Source organism: Gouania willdenowi, chromosome 3 (genome assembly GCF_900634775.1).
Source record: "Gouania willdenowi chromosome 3, fGouWil2.1, whole genome shotgun sequence".
Lineage (NCBI taxonomy): Eukaryota > Metazoa > Chordata > Actinopteri > Blenniiformes > Gobiesocidae > Gouania > Gouania willdenowi.
This window is the reverse complement of record NC_041046.1, coordinates 45,440,070-45,460,125: the sequence shown is the minus strand read 5'-3', so window position 1 is coordinate 45,460,125 and position 20,056 is coordinate 45,440,070. Positions and strand designations below refer to the sequence as shown.

The window sequence follows — 20,056 nt, the reverse complement described above, 5'->3', positions numbered from 1 at the left end:
GCTGAGCTTATTTTATATGATTAATGACAGTAAAACTAAAGCTGAAGGTTTGTGAACCAAAAATATTCAACAGATTTTATCAAACATGTAATTTATCCATGTGCTATTTACAAAACATTCTTAATCCTAACATAGTTTGGAAAGTGTTCTGTTAATAAGAGCAGCTGCATATGCCTGTGAGTGAGTCTGACGTCTGTGAGAGCACCAAAACACACCAATCCATCAAGTGTGTGTTTACTGTAAGATTTAACCTCAGATTGTTTTTTATCGTTCATAACAAGGCTGTGCAAATAGGAATAAAAACATTAATTGGACGAAAACTACATTTGTGTCATTTTGTGTGTGTTTTTGTGATTGTTTAGTGTTTTGTGTGTACTTGGCATCATGTTGTGTGTTTTTGTTGTCATACTGTGTGTTTGGAGCCAAATGTGTATTTTTATTAGCATTTTGTGTTTTTTTTTGGTGGTTTTGTCTGTCCTTGCAGTCTTTCTATGTATTTTTGTGATCATTTTGGCCCTTTGTTATGAATCTAGATAATTATATCCTGGATTAATCTCTGTTAGCGGGATTCAACTAATCAAACATTCCCTGTCATAGAGAAGCTGTCCTATGAAGGTTGATAACAACACACTAATGTAAGCCATGTGTTTTAACCTGGGTACATGTGCGTTCACATAAAAGGGGTGGAGTTTGCAGATTCTGAGTGTTTTGTGTTGTCATGTTCCATGTTTTTGTGTCGTTTTAAGTATTTTTGGAGTCATTTTGTGTATTTTGTTTTTGTCAAGTTTTTGTTATTGCTTTGTTTTGTTTTTTTTAATCTTTGTGTGCTTTTGTTGTCATTTCATTTGTTTTTGGAGCCAAATGTGTAATTTATTTTGCATTTCATGATTTTTTTTTTCATTTAGTCTGTTTTTGCAGTCTTTTTGTGTATTTTTGTGTTTTATGTGGCCATTTTGCATGTTTCACAGGAGGCCGTGTATTCATGCATGTAGCGCTGTGTGTGAGGGGAAAAATAAATAAATAAAGCTGGTGACACGATGACATGAGGCTATGGTAAAACTGGAAACATGCACACTGCTTGACTTAATACTAAAGTCTGTAATGTCATAGATGTGGTGGCTCCAATCAAAACTAAGAGAAAACCAAACACACAGAAAACACCTTGGAGGAGGACTGAGATAATGCAGAATTAGTAATCTGACTGTAGAAGAGCTGAGCGTAAATGGAGATCAACAAAACTCCAAATTCATCTAGAACTGTACAAAATAAGTCTGTGTAAATTCAATGATGGCTTGTTCAAAGCAAGGCAGCAATACTTTTCTGAAATTATTGTTAAAAATGTCAACAACTCTCACACGTTGTTTTCTGTAATTGAAAAACTCACAACCCCCCCAGATCAGATAGCCCCTGAATTACTGTCAGCTGGAAAATGCAATGAATTTACTGTATATTTCAATGAAAAAAAAAATACAATCAATAAGGTCAAACATCAGAACAAACCAGCAAAATCACAAAAAGCTCGAAGAGCTTCAACCACTGAGGGAGGAGTCAACTACAATGTTAGAGTTTATTACAGTGAACCCAAAAACAATAGAGGAGACTGTTCAGCAGCTGAATCCATCAACGTGTTGCCTTGACACAAAACCCTCAAACTTCTTTAAAACTGTTGTAAAGTCATTTATCACTGATTAGTGTCAGATAATTACCAGCACAGAAACTGATCTGATCAAAGTGATCAATGACATAAGGTTGAACACTGATTCAGGAAAAGTATCTGTTCTCATTCTGTTGGATCTAAGTCTACATTTGACACTGTAGATCATACAATTTAGTTACATAGATTGTAAACATGGGTTGGACTAAATGTTAAAGTAATGGTTTAAGTTCTACTTGGAGGATCAAAGTTATTTTGTAAACATAGTAAACTTTGAATCTGACAGATTACCAATGTCCTGTGGGGTTCCTCAGGGATCTGTTCTTGGACCTCTTCTGTTTAACCTTTACATGCTTCCTTTAGGACAAATATTACACAACTGTAAGGTTGATTATCAGAGCTACGCAGATGACACACAACTATATCTATCACTGAACCCAGATGACTATGGTCCCATTGAGGTGTTGTGTGACTGATGGATGAGTGAAAACTTCCTTCAACTAAACCATGACAAGATGGAGGTGATTGTCTTTGGTAACAATGAAAAGAGGACTGCTGTCAGCAAGTATCTGAGTCTGGATCTTTAGAAGATAAAGACCAAGTCAAAAACCTTGGTGTTCTGATTGACTCAGATCTGACATTCAGCATCAGATCAAATCTATCACAAAAACATCTTCTACCACCTAAAGAACATCTCCAGAGTGAAAGGTTTAATGACTCAGAAAGATCAGGAGAAACTGGTCCATGCTTTTATCTCCAGCAGACTGGACTATTGTAATGGTCTTCATCAAACATCTACAGCTGGTTCAGAACGCTGCAGCTCAGGTCTGAACCAGAACAAAGAGGTCAGAACACATTACACTGGCTCCCAGTCAGCCTCAGAGGAGACTGTAAAGTTCTGCTGCTGGTTATAAATGTGTGAATGGGTTTGGTCCAGAATACATCAGTGAGATGTTAGTCAGGTATGAACCCAGCAGGTCTCTGAGATCTATGGACACAGGTCAGATAGTGGAGCCCAGAGCTCACAGTAACCATGGTGATGCTGTGTTTAGTTGTTATGCTGCAAAGAAGTGGAACAAACTGCAGCAGAGCTGAAGTCAGCATCACATGTGAACATTTTTAAATCAAAGTTAAAGGAACTTTTTTCTCTACTGTGTATGATTGAGAGAGATTTATGATCATGTTGATGATGTCATGTGTTTGTTGATGATTTTAAATGTTTTTAAATGTTTTGTTGCCGACTTTAATGTTCTTATTGATTTAAAGCTGTTAAATGTTTTCTGTTACACTTTTTGATCATGTAAAGCACACTGAGTTGCCTGGTGTATGAAACGCGTTGTACAAATAAATCTGCCTTGCCTAAAAAAAAAACACATGATGCAGATGTGGGCGGTGCCAGACTCACAAAGGCCATAATCACAAGCCTGTGCCTCCTCTGACCTCATTTATTCTGTTGACAGCTCTAATAAAGGCTGAGATGTCTCAGTGAAGATAGACAGACACACAAACACACAGATTCCTTTAAGAAACTAAGAATATTTTTTGAACAATTTCAGCCCAACTTTTTTTTTTCTGCAACTACACCAAGGTTTCCATATTTAAACCTATTTTCATGACTTTTTCTTGCCATGTTTTTGCTAATTTTAATGCATTGTTATATTACTCCCATTTATGACACTCCTACATCACATTTCAATGACTTTTTTCCACCATCCAGACATGTTGAGCATTATAAACCCTTTCCACACATATATTGACCCATTATTGTCACTTTTAACATCTTTTCACCATATTTCAGGATTATTTTTGCCAATTTAACCACATTCACCATTTATGATGTCCATTATTTACCAGTTTAAACTAATTGTTACAATATTGACACTTTTAACCCTTTTTACCGTTATTTGTCTCTGTTTTTATCCACTCTAATTTATAACTTTGAACCATTTTCTGTGGTTTTTAAAATCCCATTTCACCTCCTTTTCCACCATTTTTGGTCAATTTGAACCATTTTATTAGTGATTAAAACCATGATTTCCATCTTTAAGATGATTATAATAATAATAATAATAAACGTTCCTGGATAACAGTGAATATTATTCAGATGAATAAATAAATGTGGTTATCACAGATTCATAGAACAATGGGCCATTATTTTACTGACTTTATGGATGTGTGTGATTATGAAGGTAAACTGTTCCCTCTGAACCCTCGAATGTCGGAGAAGGAACAATAATATAGATTCACAGTCAGCACATTTAGTGAAGGATTGAAGTAACCTTTTCAATGATGTGTTGTCATGGGAACAGATCCATAACACAACCAGCTTTACAAAGAGACCTAATGCAGTTCTAACATCATTCATTGTTTCATTAGAATGACATGAGTTTCAGGTGTGGAAAACACACGCGCACACACACCTTCAGATGTAGAAGGACTGAAGTCACATGACCTCCTTTGACCTGAGCCCATTCTACCATGACTGTGTGCTTTAATCACAGGAAGTGATGAAGAGATGAAATGTTTAAAATGCAGCAAAGCCTCAGGGTGTTTTTATAGTGATTTCGTACCTAATCCCACATGGGAATAACATATTAATACACACGTCATGTTTGCTTTCTTTTCCCCAGAAATACTGACAGTGTTTATTAGACTCACTGTAGCTGTGTTGGAGTCATTTTATGTTTTAGTTGTTTTTTGCATATTTTGGAGTTATTTTGTGTATTTAGTTGTCACTATGTGTGTTTTGTGATCATTTTGTGTTTTGTGTCGTCATATTGTGTGTTTATCTTGTCACTTTAAGTGTTTTTGGAGTAATTTTGTGTATTTTGCTGTCATTTAGTGAGTTTTTGTTACTGTTTTAAATTTTTTTTTGTCTTTTTGTATTTTTTTTTGTTTAGTATGTTGTTTTGTGTGTTTTTGGAGCCAAATGTGCATTTTGTTTTGCATTTTGTGTTGGTTTTTTAGTCATTTTATCTGTTTTTGCAGTCTTTGTTTTTTTTGTGATCATTTTGTGTTTTGTGTGGTCATATTGTGTGTTTTCGTTGTCATTTTGCATGTTTTGTGTCTTTTCGTCATTTTGTGTATTCTTTTTTTGTTTTGTGTGTGTTTTATGTCATTCTGTGTTTTTTTTTACTTCATATTGTATGTTTTTTTGTTATTTAGTCTCTTGGGGTCATTTGTGTATTTAGTTTTCATTTTGTATTTTTCTTGTTGTTTCATGTGTTTTTGGATACATTTTTGGTATTTTGTTTGTGTATCATCATCTTTCTGTCACATGTCTGGTTTACAGTGTGGATTCATGTTAACTTTATGAATTAATAACCTCGTTACAGTGTTTTTTTTGGGTTCTGACTGAGACTAAAAGTAAACAAAAGCCTGATGAATAGAATAAAGAATAAAAAAAATAAATTACCACTTCACACAGATGAACATCAGATCTAATCAGTATGGATGTAGTCTATGCTGAATAAACAGCAGAGTGAAAATATAGAAATACAGTTGTGGAAGATTGTGTGTTGTTTTAATAATAATTAAAAAAAAAATACTTACTAAAACATTTCAAAAATCAATTTTAATTTTTCAGAAATTTCAGGTGACCATTTGAGAAACAATGGTCTAAAGCAGGGGTGTACACATATTAGTTCAGGGGCCAAAAACGGAGCTCTTTTTATCTCAACTGGGCCACAGATCTTATGTTGGAAACCAGTCATTTCAACATTGTTGTGCCATAGTTTACACTTAATATTCTAAATATGTAAAAAACCAACAATATAAAAACAATAAGTGACAGATATCAGTCCCAACAGGATTTACACTTTACATTTCTTACATTTTTCTATTGAAGTAAGGAAAATATTTTTATTTTTTATTTTGGAAGAATTTTGAGGTTTTTTCAGCTGTTTAACATAAAAAATAACTGCAATCGTTTGACATAAGCATAGTGCTGAATTTCATTTACACAATGATTCATGTTTTCTCTCTTTTTGACTTTCTCCTGTGGGCCGAGTTGGATGCTTCTTAGGGCCGGATTTGGCCCTCGAACCATGAATTTGACACGTATATTAGAATAATAGGAAAGGATATGTTTCTTAACCATTTTCAGCAAAATAAAAATAATAAGAATGGAAAGGATGTGACATCAAACAAAAGAGAATAATGAAATATATGATCCATACCTTGAACAGTGAGCTGTGCCTGAGCTTCAATGGAGGCGTTGAGGTTTTCTGACACACACGTGTAAACGCCGCCGTCCTCCTCCGTCACATTAGAAATCAGGAGACTTCCTCCTCCAACAATCTCCACACGACCCTCACTGAGAGGAAACAGACGACAACAACATGAAATATGTTTTAAGAGCTCGCATTTTTCTCATCATTTTATGTTTTGTGTTGTTCTATTGTGTGTTTTTGTGATAGCTTTTGTCTTTTCTTTTTGTCATTTTGTGTGTTTTTAATTGTTGTTTTGTCTATTTTGGCATCATTTTGAGTATTTAGTTTTCATTTTGGGTTTTTGTTTTCATTTTTTCTGTTTTTCTAGTCTTTGTGTGTATTTTTGTAATCATTTTGTGTTTTGTTTGGTCATATTGTGTGTTTTGTTGTCATTTTGCATGTTTGGAGTAATTATGTGTATTTATTTATTGTTTAGTGTGCACGTTTTTTATCGTCATATTGTATGTTTTTGTTGTTTTTAGTCATTTTGAGTATTTTGTTTTCATTTTGGGTTTTTGTTGTTCTTTATGTGTATTTTTATTGTCGTTTCATGTGTTTTTGGTATTCTGCTGTCGTTTTGTCCGTTTTTGGAGTCATCATTGGTATTTTCACTGAGGACCGAAACAACATGAAGCATTTCCATAATATCCATATATAATGCTCATCCTTGTATTTTGTTTTTGTTTGTTTGTGGGATGAATTCAACTTTAAATCTGAGCTTTAGATGCACACAATACAGTACATGACAGGCTGTTTCTATGCCGCTGAGCGCTAATGGAAGCGTCACGTTCCTCTTCTGACCGGAGTCTGACTTCACATCTCGTCCTCATTTCTTTTGCTCGGTCAGCTCATGCAACTCCCGTCTAAATAAAACATGCTAAAAGCAGAGTCAACTGGCCTGAAAAAAGAAGACACTTGTAATTCTTTCCCTCGCTTGTTGTTGGAGAAACAACTTCAATTTAAAGCTGGAAACATCCACCATCGTGCATTGAGGAAACAAATGTAGAGTTTATCTTTGATTATCTCATTCTGAATATTGTTATTGAAGGAGGAAAGTGCAACAAGACAGAAAAAAGGTAAGAAAAGAGGATGAAAAGTGTCTTAATAAACCTCAGTGATTTCTGTCATAAATTAAACATGATATTTAACCACTAATGGATAGAAAAAGATGGTATTTTTGACCCATTTTCTTTATTTCAGATATTCTATTTCCTAATTCCTGAATTTATGTTTTTTGTTGAAAATGGTGCATCAGCATAAAAAGATGTTGATCAGTTTTTGTGCAAATTAACCAAGTGTTGATTGGCTACTTTATCACTATGATAGGAACCCCCACACTTAAAAAAAAACTATTTTTTTTTATGTTGATATTTTTGCTGCTTTACTAATTAAACAACTAAACAGTACTTCTGCCTTCCTGTAGGGGGCAGTGCTAAGTACAAATGTTTACACTTGTTCAGCTGAAGATTAAAAAAAAGCATGTACATTTCATATTCTAATGCAATTTTTGTCTGACAACTATTTGAAGTACTCAAATAATATAGAAAAATAACTAAATGAACAATAAGTTGCCTTAAATTTTAGACAGAAATAAACCCAAAGGTGAAATTCAAATTCTAAAATGAGCAAAACATCAGAAATAAAATGATGAATAAAAAGGCCAAAATTTAAGGTTAATGTTGGACGAGAAACAGAAAAGAGTTGAAACTAGCCTGCAGACACAAATAAATAATGTATAACATGAGCTAAGAGGTACGTAGGGCAATAACATTTGGGAAACACTGTTCTGTGTCAAAATGTTTCTATTTTTGATGATTGTGTTCACCAGAGGTAGGCAACTCTTGATATAGTTGTAAATACTTTATCCTGGTTAAACCAAATTGACTCGGAAATATTGAAACCACTTTTTTTTTTGTTTTTACTGTGGTAGGTGTTAAAGACAGGAAGTTGTTTATGGAACTCACCATGGAGATGGAGAGTTCTTTTTTTATTCAAGTGGGCGGAGCCTCTTGGCCAGTGCCTTTCATTTCAGACGTAGAATTTAGCTATATCAAAGTCAGCTGCAGATCACTGTAGCACACAGACACAAACCAGTGGGACAAACCTATCAGATATTTCACCATGACTACATCACAGCCACCTACATCTCCTGAGATGCTGACATGCAAAGTTGAGGTAGAAGTGTTTAGAAGTTATCTGCTTGAAGAAAACCTCAAACTGAAGTCTCAGATCAACGACGTAGAAAATAAAAAGGTGTTAATGGAGGAGGAGATTAGTAAATTAAAAAAGCAAATGAACTTCAAAGAATATCTGGAGCAGAAGGAGACCAAGCTCAAGACCTTCCACCAAAGCCTACAAGAGTGTAGGGACAAACTGATAACCAAGCATGAGAACAAGGAGAAGGAGATGCTTAAAAAAGAGCAGGAGTTTCAAAAACAGAAGGAAGATTTCAATCTGAACTTTGAGCAGAAGTTTCAGGAGTATCTGAGTTCTAAACAGCAGAAACGTCAGCAGCTGCAGCTCGAGGACCAAATGTTGGGGTTTAAGATTAAGGAGGATCTGGCCTCTAAAGTCCAGAAGAATTTCCAGAGGCTGCAGCTTGAGGAGCAGATGTTGGAGAAGAAAATTCAGAAGCATCTGAACAACAAAGAGCAGAAGCAACTCCAGCAGCAACAGCAACAGCTGCTGGAGTCGCTTGAGGAGAAGATTCAGCAGTATCTGAACAACAAAGAGCAGAAGCAACTCCAGCAGCAACAGCAACAGCAACAGCTGCTGGAGTCGCTTGAGGAGAAGATTCAGCAGTATCTGAACAACAAAGAGCAGAAGCAACTCCAGCAGCAACAGCTGCTGGAGTCGCTTGAGGAGAAGATTCAGGAGCCGCTGAATATCAAAGAGCAGAAGCGACTCCAGCAGCAACAGAAGAAACTCCAGCAGCAACAGAAGAAACTCCAGCAGCAACAGCTGCTGGAGTATCTTGAGGAGAAGATTCAGCAGATGGCGCAGGAGAATCTCAGCTTCCAAAAGCAGAAGGAGAAAAAGGCGGGCTCTCCATGGCAACGGTTGATCAAGTGGTTTAAGTGTCGTTAAAATGAATGGTTCAAATCGGTTTGGTTCGATTTTGAAAGGCAAAGGCGGAGAAAAAAATTATTAAAATGATAAAAAAAATACCTATTTTTGCTCAATTTTATTGGCCATGCTGATTATTCGTGTGAAGTGCTGACATTGGAAAGCCTTTGGGAATTAAAGCATGTCGTAAACAAAGTCTATTTACAACCGGCTGGACACATGTGACTCTTTCTCCGTTCAATTGGAAATATATTCATTTTCACACTCAAATAAACCTTTTTCTGCATTTATGAATTATTCCTATTATTTCTGTCTACATTAAAGCACTATTATAATAAGTGATCATTTACACAAAATGTCCATTTCGTGTAAAAAGGTTGGCCAAGTGACTCAGATGCAGTGTTTGGAATAACGGCGTTTAAAATAACGGCGTTATGTAACAGTGTTTGTTTTTCAGTAACAGGGTAATCTAAATAATTACTTTTTACGCCGTTACAACGCCGTTATTGTTACTGAACGTTAAATGTGGTGCGTTACATGCATTGATTGAATAAACTGTTATATGAAAACATCCCCGGCTTCTGACTCAGCTGTTGTGAGGAGGCGGGTTAAAAACAAGGTGAGAGATTATGATTGGTTAAGGCGACGTTGCGACACACACACACGCACACACACACACACACAAACTACAGATGTGATGAATCAGCAGAGATGGTGAGTGTGGAACAATCTGATGAAAAGTTGTCATTTTTAAGGTGACGATACAAACACTACTTTATATTAATTATGGTCAAAGACAAGAACGTACATGTGAAGTGTTCATTATATCCAGAGCAGATATCAGAGATTTACATATTTTGGTAAACAATACTTTATCTGGCTTGTCTTATACTTTTGTGGACAAAGTGAAGACTTTGTCCATATTTGTTGTAAACAACTCATATTTAATGAAGCACCTCACAACGACACACGCATCTAAAAAATGTGAATTCTTTGACATATAGCAACTTTTTTTTTTAATAGTAACGCAAATAGTTACTTTCCTTAGTAATGAGTTAGTTTTATTATAGAGTAATTTAGTTACTAACGCAGTCACTTTTTTGAACAAGTAGTGAGTAATTATAACTAAATACTTTTTTAAAGTAAAATTCCCAACACTGCTCATATGTGAACACTAGTCTTGTTTCTCCTCTCTCTGGCTGACCTCCTATTTGTCCTGTCCACCTGTATTTGTTCAGCATGGTCATTTTGTTCATCTTCTTCAGGCTGAGGAGTGTGTATAATTTCACTTTCTTCATTTGTCTGTGATCCATCACTTGCTAGTTTCACTTCACTTCTGTTAGAGCTTTGTTTTTCTTCACCTTCAGGTAAGTTAATCTCATCCGTGTGTGTACCAATGGGTCTGCTTTCTCTCAACGGTACTGTATTTCAATGTCTTTTGTGGGTCATGACTGGTCTCTTCAGAGTTCGGACGGGCACTGCTGGAGGAAATTGCTTTGACACTGACATATGCTCCGTATCCGAGGCTGTTGGTCTGCCTTGTACAACCTGATCATTTCCAATCTTGACTGAAGCTGTTCTCAACCAATAACCTCCTGTCCACTCAGTCTCATTGTCAGTGTCTGTGGTCTCATCATCATCGGCAGAGCTTGCTTTCTGTTGAGGTTGTTTTTGTCACTGAGAGCGTTTTAAGACGATGTCAGTTGGCTGTGCTGGGCTCTCAACAGGCAAGTCATTGGCTAACAGTAGCAACTTTCTGTGTATGGTCCTGTTCCGCACATTTGGGTCACCTTCAGGGTGGATGACGTACACAGAGTTGTCAGAAATTTGCTCTTTCACCACATACATTTTCTTCTCCCAGTAAGAGCATCGTTTACTTGTTCCGCCTTGCTCACCCATGTTGCGAACAAGTACTCTATCTCCGGGTTTTAGGACCACTCCTCTTGCCTTTTGATCATAATAGGACTTGTTCGTTGCACTTGATGACAAGCTGGTTTTGTTTGCGATTTTGTACACTTCTGTCATTCTTTTGACCATTCTCCACACGTTCTTTGTGTGTCACTGATTCAGTGTTTTCCAATAGGCCAAACAAAAGATCTATGGGAAGACGGGGATGTTGACCATACAGCAGATAATGAGGTGAGTAACCGTGAACTTGTGGCGAGTGCAGTTATAGGCATGGATCATTTGGGGCAAATGTTCCTTCCATCTCTCCTTTTCCCTGTCTGTCAGTGTGCGTAACATTTGCAAGAGCGTGCGGTTGAACCGCTCAGCAGGGTTACATTGTGGGAGGTACGGAGAAGTTCGCTAGTGTCCTACTCCTGATAATCGTCCGAGGGTGTGGAAAAGATTGTTTTCAAACTCGCGTCCTTGATCGTGGTGAAGACGATTTGGATAACCAAGACAAGGTATGTCGTCATTGTGAATGCATTCAGCTGCAGTTTGTCCAGACTTGTTTTTGGTAGGGTAAGCCTGAGCAAACCTGGTGAAATGATCGATTACTACCAGAATGTACTCGAAACCTTTGCTCTTCTCCAGGTGCAAGTAGTCTATGCAAACCAAATCAAGAGGAGAAGCAGAGGTTAGGCCACACATGGGAGCACAAAAACTGCATCTTCTCGTGACATAAAGCGCAAAGCATCGCTTTATATGTGGCCATTAGAAGCGTTCCCTGGCAAGCCCTTTCTCCTCTGCATCAGTGTGTTGGACGAATGGCTCTTCGAAGTTGGGGTATGCTTGGACTAGAGGATTGGTCTGCGTGTTGACTATTCTTTCCAAGGTGCTTTGATGATTAGCATTCCACTCAATGGGTGTTTTGAAGGGAGTTGAGCCACTTTAGACTTGCAGTGACGTGGAAGGAGTTGGGGCATGGAGGACTTGACTTGGAGCAGCTCATGCAATGGTTTTGATATCTTAGCAAAATCTTGTGTGTATGAATGGTAATAACTTAGGAAGTCAAGAACCTGGCGGAGGTCACTAACTGTTTGGGGTGTTTTGGTTTTTAAAGCCAGCACCGCGTTGAGGTCTTTGGGGTCAACTTGAACTCCCTCAGCTGTCACCAAGCGTCCAACATAGCAAACTTCCTTTTGGAACATCACGCACGTCTCTGCTCGTAACTTCACCCCGTGGTACTGCAGTGCTTGGAGAACCTTGCGGGTCACCTCAACATGGTCACTAAAGGATCTGGAGTAGCACAGTAGGTCATCCAGGTACGGAATACAACACTCATCTCTAAGGAGGCCCAGCATTTCTTCCATGCTTCTCTGGAAAGCTGCAGGTGCATTTGAAAATCCAAATGGGATTCTTGTCCATTCATAAAGCCCCCAAGGGGTAACATGCTGCAGGATTCCTAGAGTGGTTTTGCCTGGCATTGTGATGTCATGGTTAGTATTGTTACAAACTGGAATGGTGACATAGGGCTTTGTTGGATTCTGGATCTCTATCAAACCTGGACCTGCATTTCATTGTTCAGGGTTAGGGCTAGGGTGTCTTCATCTGTTTCGAAAAATACCAGCCAAGTAGAGGCATCCATATTTGATGAAACCTGACATTTCACCCATGACACTTGCCTAGCTGTCTGCTGTCTGAACAAAGCTGACAAGAGTTTTGGCTGTTTCATTGGGGACATATATGGCATTACTGAGAAGGTTAGTAAGTACCGGCATTAGACTCTCTGGTTGGCCACAGATTAACACTTCCAAAACATTAAAGCCAATCAGTGGTTTATCTGTGGGATAGCTGCTGATCAGAAATGGAACACTAATGGACATATTGGGATCCAAATTCCCTAGCAAGTTCGCTGTAATAGCTACCCACCCATCATATGGAATGAGGCCACCATTTGCTGCAATGACCTTCAGTTCCTCCTCACCTAGGATCTCAGAAACTGGGTGAATACTGAGGTCAGGTAGGTATTCATCTTTAAAGGCACGGCTGATTATACTAACTTGTGACCCCGAGTCGAGCAATGAGGTAACTGCTAAGTCATTTAAAAAACTCTGAACTAGGGCCTTTTTCTCAATAAGACCAACAACCACTCCAGCTTTAGCTACACGTTGTGACTTCCGGTGTTTATTATTACTGGTTGGGGTGTGGATGTTGGAGATGTGGACGATGTTTTGTCATTTTTTACCTCACCCATTGGCTGCGACATATTTACGGACTCGACCGAGATGTCCCCTTCCAGTGACCGGTTGAAGTTTCCCTGTCTCTTTGACCGTCCTAAACAGCCTGCAGCACGGTGTCCTTCCTCCCCACATATGAAACAGTGTTTACAGTCTTGTTCCACACAGCTTGGACACCCATAGCATTTTCCACGTTTTGATTGTGTCCTATTTTGACTGTACTGGTGGCCATTGTGAGCATGCTGCTGGTGGTTTTGCATTGTCATGACCAGCTTGGTGAGTGCCTCTACTTTGGTAGTGAGGTCCCTCAGGGGATCTGGCTTTGTTTGGTTTGACTTCAACTCTTCACTCACCGACTTTGGGTTAGGTCTTGAAACCCCTTGTGGCTCGAGCTGCGCGCTGTGTGCATTCGTTACATTCTGTCTGCGGTATGAACCAAGTGTTTTCATTCTCTCGTTTTCTTCACTGGTGGTTTTCATCACCTGTCGAAGGATCATCTCATCAGTGACCCCATTGCTGGATAATAAATGTTTCAGTTCTCTACGTATATCAGTGTGTTTGTGTCCAAAGCCTTGGTACACTGTATGCAGGAAGACATCTTGTACTGTGGCTGCCGAGTACTTAATGTCAGTATCAGTCAGTTTTGATGCAAATAGGATGCATTGTTTTAAACCTATCACATGATACAGAAATTGCTGTGGCATCTCATTATCGCCCTGTTTCGTGCTCATCAACTCCTGGAATAGTTCTGTACTATTTTTTATCCTCTTAGGTGAGTTTGGAGAAACCCCCTGAGTTCAGTAACCGTGATTGGAACCATTTTGTTTACTCTCCTCGTCACGTAGCATGAAACTTACATTTCTACACACATTTATAAAAAAAATTATTTTTGGTTTAAGATCATTATAATAGTTTAATAATGATAATGAAAGTGATTAGAACATGAACTGAAAATACAAGGGTAAATCTTGATCCCACACCAGGTGGGAGATAACAGGAAATTGTAAAAATCAATGATTGTGTTCATGTGTTCACCAGAGGTAGCCAACTTTTTTTTCTTTCTCTTGTCTGCACATGCTGTCAAAGGTCAACACTACAAGAAGTGCAATCACTATGAGTTTTTTTTATTGCAATAAAATAAATTGATTTATTTCATTGCTTAATTGTGACCATCACCAGCCCTCCCCAAGGAAGGGTAAGAAATCTTTTAATATAGGGAGGATATAAAAAGGGAGAGCAGTGTTACACCTAAGTGGAGAGGGAGGGGGAAGGGGAGGGGAAAGGGAGCAGGGAGGAGAGACTCAAGGTAGGAAATAGAAAGGGTGGGAAAGAATAGATTGTTTTCCAGTGAGGGTGAGATGTGAAGTTGTAGAATATATTGTGCTTATTATGTTGTGTAATCAAGCCAGTATAGTGACAAGTGTGAAGCTTAGCTATAATGATGGTGGCTGTGGACAGGGGGAATGAGTGAGTGGTAGTACCTAAAGCAGGTATTTGGGATTAACGTGTCTAAAGTTAAGCCCAGTATGAGTTTTATCCCACATCCCAAGGCGTGCCAGTGCATCGTATACCAGTATATGTGCAAAAAACCGCTACCGCAAACCCAGGAACTGCCCCGGGCCCGCAGATGCAGCCAGGCCAGCAGAAAGAGTGGGGGCCAGGTAGCCCCAGGCCACTCCCCCACGGCCGAGCAACCCACCAGACGCCGCCAAGATCCCAGGCTGAGAGGCAGCCACCGCCTCCCACACACACATCCGAGGAAGCCCCAAGCAGCCGAGCACCCAGCGCATCCCGCCACCGACCACAACCCCCAACCCCAAGGTCCCCCGCCAGCAGCCCACCCCTCCCACCACCCAACCCCTGAGGGGAGGGCCCAGAGAGCCCCCCACCTGAGACCCCAGCAGCAGAGCCAAGGCCCACGTCCAGTAGACGGCCAGAGCCATGCCGAACGGGCAGCCGGCGGGCACTCGCCGGCGGGTCCAGAGCCAGCAGGGACCAGACCCCAGGCCAGAAGGACCCGGAACGGAAGCAGCACCAAGAGCAGCGCCCCCAGGGACAGCGACCACGCCCATAGTCGCCGAGCACACCAAGGGGATGCTGCAAGTTGCCCCGCCGGCCCCCAGGCACACCGACCGATTTTTGTAATCATTTTGTGTTTTGTTTGGTCATATTGTGTGTTTTGTTGTCATTTTGCATGTTTGGAGTAATTATGTGTATTTATTTATTGTTTAGTGTGCACGTTTTTTATCGTCATATTGTATGTTTTTGTTGTTTTTAGTCATTTTGAGTATTTTGTTTTCATTTTGGGTTTTTGTTGTTCTTTATGTGTATTTTTATTGTCGTTTCATGTGTTTTTGGTATTCTGCTGTCGTTTTGTCCGTTTTTGGAGTCATCATTGGTATTTTCACTGAGGACCGAAACAACATGAAGCATTTCCATAATATCCATATATAATGCTCATCCTTGTATTTTGTTTTTGTTTGTTTGTGGGATGAATTCAACTTTAAATCTGAGCTTTAGATGCACACAATACAGTACATGACAGGCTGTTTCTATGCCGCTGAGCGCTAATGGAAGCGTCACGTTCCTCTTCTGACCGGAGTCTGACTTCACATCTCGTCCTCATTTCTTTTGCTCGGTCAGCTCATGCAACTCCCGTCTAAATAAAACATGCTAAAAGCAGAGTCAACTGGCCTGAAAAAAGAAGACACTTGTAATTCTTTCCCTCGCTTGTTGTTGGAGAAACAACTTCAATTTAAAGCTGGAAACATCCACCATCGTGCATTGAGGAAACAAATGTAGAGTTTATCTTTGATTATCTCATTCTGAATATTGTTATTGAAGGAGGAAAGTGCAACAAGACAGAAAAAAGGTAAGAAAAGAGGATGAAAAGTGTCTTAATAAACCTCAGTGATTTCTGTCATAAATTAAACATGATATTTAACCACTAATGGATAGAAAAAGATGGTATTTTTGACCCATTTTCTTTATTTCAGATATTCTATTTCCTAATTCCTGAATTTATGTTTTTTTGTTGAAAATGGTGCATCAGCATAAAAAGATGTTGATCAGTTTTTGTGCAAATTAACCAAGTGTTGATTGGCTACTTTATCACTATGATAGGAACCCCCACACTTCAAAAAAAACTATTTTTTTTTATGTTGATATTTTTGCTGCTTTACTAATTAAACAACTAAACAGTACTTCTGCCTTCCTGTAGGGGGCAGTGCTAAGTACAAATGTTTACACTTGTTCAGCTGAAGATTAAAAAAAAGCATGTACATTTCATATTCTAATGCAATTTTTGTCTGACAACTATTTGAAGTACTCAAATAATATAGAAAAATAACTAAATGAACAATAAGTTGCCTTAAATTTTAGACAGAAATAAACCCAAAGGTGAAATTCAAATTCTAAAATGAGCAAAACATCAGAAATAAAATGATGAATAAAAAGGCCAAAATTTAAGGTTAATGTTGGACGAGAAACAGAAAAGAGTTGAAACTAGCCTGCAGACACAAATAAATAATGTATAACATGAGCTAAGAGGTACGTAGGGCAATAACATTTGGGAAACACTGTTCTGTGTCAAAATGTTTCTATTTTTGATGATTGTGTTCACCAGAGGTAGGCAACTCTTGATATAGTTGTAAATACTTTATCCTGGTTAAACCAAATTGACTCGGAAATATTGACACCACTTTTTTTTTTGTTTTTACTGTGGTAGGTGTTAAAGACAGGAAGTTGTTTATGGAACTCACCATGGAGATGGAGAGTTCTTTTTTTATTCAAGTGGGCGGAGCCTCTTGGCCAGTGCCTTTCATTTCAGACGTAGAATTTAGCTATATCAAAGTCAGCTGCAGATCACTGTAGCACACAGACACAAACCAGTGGGACAAACCTATCAGATATTTCACCATGACTACATCACAGCCACCTACATCTCCTGAGATGCTGACATGCAAAGTTGAGGTAGAAGTGTTTAGAAGTTATCTGCTTGAAGAAAACCTCAAACTGAAGTCTCAGATCAACGACGTAGAAAATAAAAAGGTGTTACTGGAGGAGGAGATTAGTAAATTAAAAAAGCAAATGAACTTCAAAGAATATCTGGAGCAGAAGGAGACCAAGCTCAAGACCTTCCACCAAAGCCTACAAGAGTGTAGGGACAAACTGATAACCAAGCATGAGAACAAGGAGAAGGAGATGCTTAAAAAAGAGCAGGAGTTTCAAAAACAGAAGGAAGATTTCAATCTGAACTTTGAGCAGAAGTTTCAGGAGTATCTGAGTTCTAAACAGCAGAAACGTCAGCAGCTGCAGCTCGAGGACCAAATGTTGGGGTTTAAGATTAAGGAGGATCTGGCCTCTAAAGTCCAGAAGAATTTCCAGAGGCTGCAGCTTGAGGAGCAGATGTTGGAGAAGAAAATTCAGAAGCATCTGAACAACAAAGAGCAGAAGCAACTCCAGCAGCAACAGCAACAGCTGCTGGAGTCGCTTGAGGAGAAGATTCAGCAGTATCTGAACAACAAAGAGCAGAAGCAACTCCAGCAGCAACAGCAACAGCAACAGCTGCTGGAGTCGCTTGAGGAGAAGATTCAGCAGTATCTGAACAACAAAGAGCAGAAGCAACTCCAGCAGCTAACAGCTGCTGGAGTCGCTTGAGGAGAAGATTCAGGAGCCGCTGAATATCAAAGAGCAGAAGCGACTCCAGCAGCAACAGAAGAAACTCCAGCAGCAACAGAAGAAACTCCAGCAGCAACAGCTGCTGGAGTATCTTGAGGAGAAGATTCAGCAGATGGCGCAGGAGAATCTCAGCTTCCAAAAGCAGAAGGAGAAAAAGGCGGGCTCTCCATGGCAACGGTTGATCAAGTGGTTTAAGTGTCGTTAAAATGAATGGTTCAAATCGGTTTGGTTCGATTTTGAAAGGCAAAGGCGGAGAAAAAAATTATTAAAATGATAAAAAAAATACCTATTTTTGCTCAATTTTATTGGCCATGCTGATTATTCGTGTGAAGTGCTGACATTGGAAAGCCTTTGGGAATTAAAGCATGTCGTAAACAAAGTCTATTTACAACCGGCTGGACACATGTGACTCTTTCTCCGTTCAATTGGAAATATATTCATTTTCACACTCAAATAAACCTTTTTCTGCATTTATGAATTATTCCTATTATTTCTGTCTACATTAAAGCACTATTATAATAAGTGATCATTTACACAAAATGTCCATTTCGTGTAAAAAGGTTGGCCAAGTGACTCAGATGCAGTGTTTGGAATAACGGCGTTTAAAATAACGGCGTTATGTAACAGTGTTTGTTTTTCAGTAACAGGGTAATCTAAATAATTACTTTTTACGCCGTTACAACGCCGTTATTGTTACTGAACGTTAAATGTGGTGCGTTACATGCATTGATTGAATAAACTGTTATATGAAAACATCCCCGGCTTCTGACTCAGCTGTTGTGAGGAGGCGGGTTAAAAACAAGGTGAGAGATTATGATTGGTTAAGGCGACGTTGCGACACACACACACGCACACACACACACACACAAACTACAGATGTGATGAATCAGCAGAGATGGTGAGTGTGGAACAATCTGATGAAAAGTTGTCATTTTTAAGGTGACGATACAAACACTACTTTATATTAATTATGGTCAAAGACAAGAACGTACATGTGAAGTGTTCATTATATCCAGAGCAGATATCAGAGATTTACATATTTTGGTAAACAATACTTTATCTGGCTTGTCTTATACTTTTGTGGACAAAGTGAAGACTTTGTCCATATTTGTTGTAAACAACTCATATTTAATGAAGCACCTCACAACGACACACGCATCTAAAAAATGTGAATTCTTTGACATATAGCAACTTTTTTTTTAATAGTAACGCAAATAGTTACTTTCCTTAGTAATGAGTTAGTTTTATTATAGAGTAATTTAGTTACTAACGCAGTCACTTTTTTGAACAAGTAGTGAGTAATTATAACTAAATACTTTTTTAAAGTAAAATTCCCAACACTGCTCATATGTGAACACTAGTCTTGTTTCTCCTCTCTCTGGCTGACCTCCTATTTGTCCTGTCCACCTGTATTTGTTCAGCATGGTCATTTTGTTCATCTTCTTCAGGCTGAGGAGTGTGTACAATTTCACTTTCTTCATTTGTCTGTGATCCATCACTTGCTAGTTTCACTTCACTTCTGTTAGAGCTTTGTTTTTCTTCACCTTCAGGTAAGTTAATCTCATCCATGTGTGTACCAATGGGTCTGCTTTCTCTCAACGGTACTGTATTTCAATGTCTTTTGTGGGTCATGACTGGTCTCTTCAGAGTTCGGACGGGGACTGCTGGAGGAAATTGCTTTGACACTGACATATGCTCCGTATCCGAGGCTGTTGGTCTGCCTTGTACAACCTGATCATTTCCAATCTTGACTGAAGCTGTTCTCAACCAATAACCTCCTGTCCACTCAGTCTCATTGTCAGTGTCTGTGGTCTCATCATCATCGGCAGAGCTTGCTTTCTGTTGAGGTTGTTTTTGTCACTGAGAGCATTTTAAGACGATGTCAGTTGGCTGTGCTGGGCTCTCAACAGGCAAGTCATTGGCTAACAGTAGCAACTTTCTGTGTATGGTCCTGTTCCGCACATTTGGGTCACCTTCAGGGTGGATGACGTACACAGAGTTGTCAGAAATTTGCTCTTTCACCACATACATTTTCTTCTCCCAGTAAGAGCATCGTTTACTTGTTCCGCCTTGCTCACCCATGTTGCGAACAAGTACTCTATCTCCGGGTTTTAGGACCACTCCTCTTGCCTTTTGATGATAATAGGACTTGTTCGTTGCACTTGATGACAAGCTGGTTTTGTTTGCGATTTTGTAAACTTCTGTCATTCTTTTTGACCATTCTCCACACGTTCTTTGTGTGTCACTGATTCAGTGTTTTCCAATAGGCCAAACAAAAGATCTATGGGAAGACGGGGATGTTGACCATACAGCAGATAATG

General features: G+C 38.9%; 2 protein-coding genes across 2 annotated transcripts in view; one reads left to right on the top strand and one right to left on the bottom strand.

Moving 5' to 3' along the window:
* neo1a (neogenin 1a) overlaps positions 1 to 20,056 on the bottom strand; it is a 257,814-nt gene that overhangs the window by 62,119 nt on the left and 175,639 nt on the right. The window contains 1 exon segment of the mRNA XM_028473556.1: positions 5,833 to 5,969. Within this exon segment, the coding sequence (XP_028329357.1) occupies positions 5,833 to 5,969 (137 nt within the window).
* On the top strand, positions 7,934 to 8,996 carry LOC114479702 (zinc finger protein 853-like). Its single transcript, XM_028473534.1, has one exon. It carries the CDS (start codon positions 7,987 to 7,989, stop codon positions 8,950 to 8,952), a length of 966 nt encoding a protein of 321 aa, XP_028329335.1. The 5' UTR covers positions 7,934 to 7,986; the 3' UTR covers positions 8,953 to 8,996.

What these genes read in the sequence shown, in the direction of transcription:
- LOC114479702 (XM_028473534.1), top strand. Translation starts at nt 7,987, where the DNA reads ATGACTACATCACAGCCACCTACATCTCCTGAGATGCTGACATGCAAA.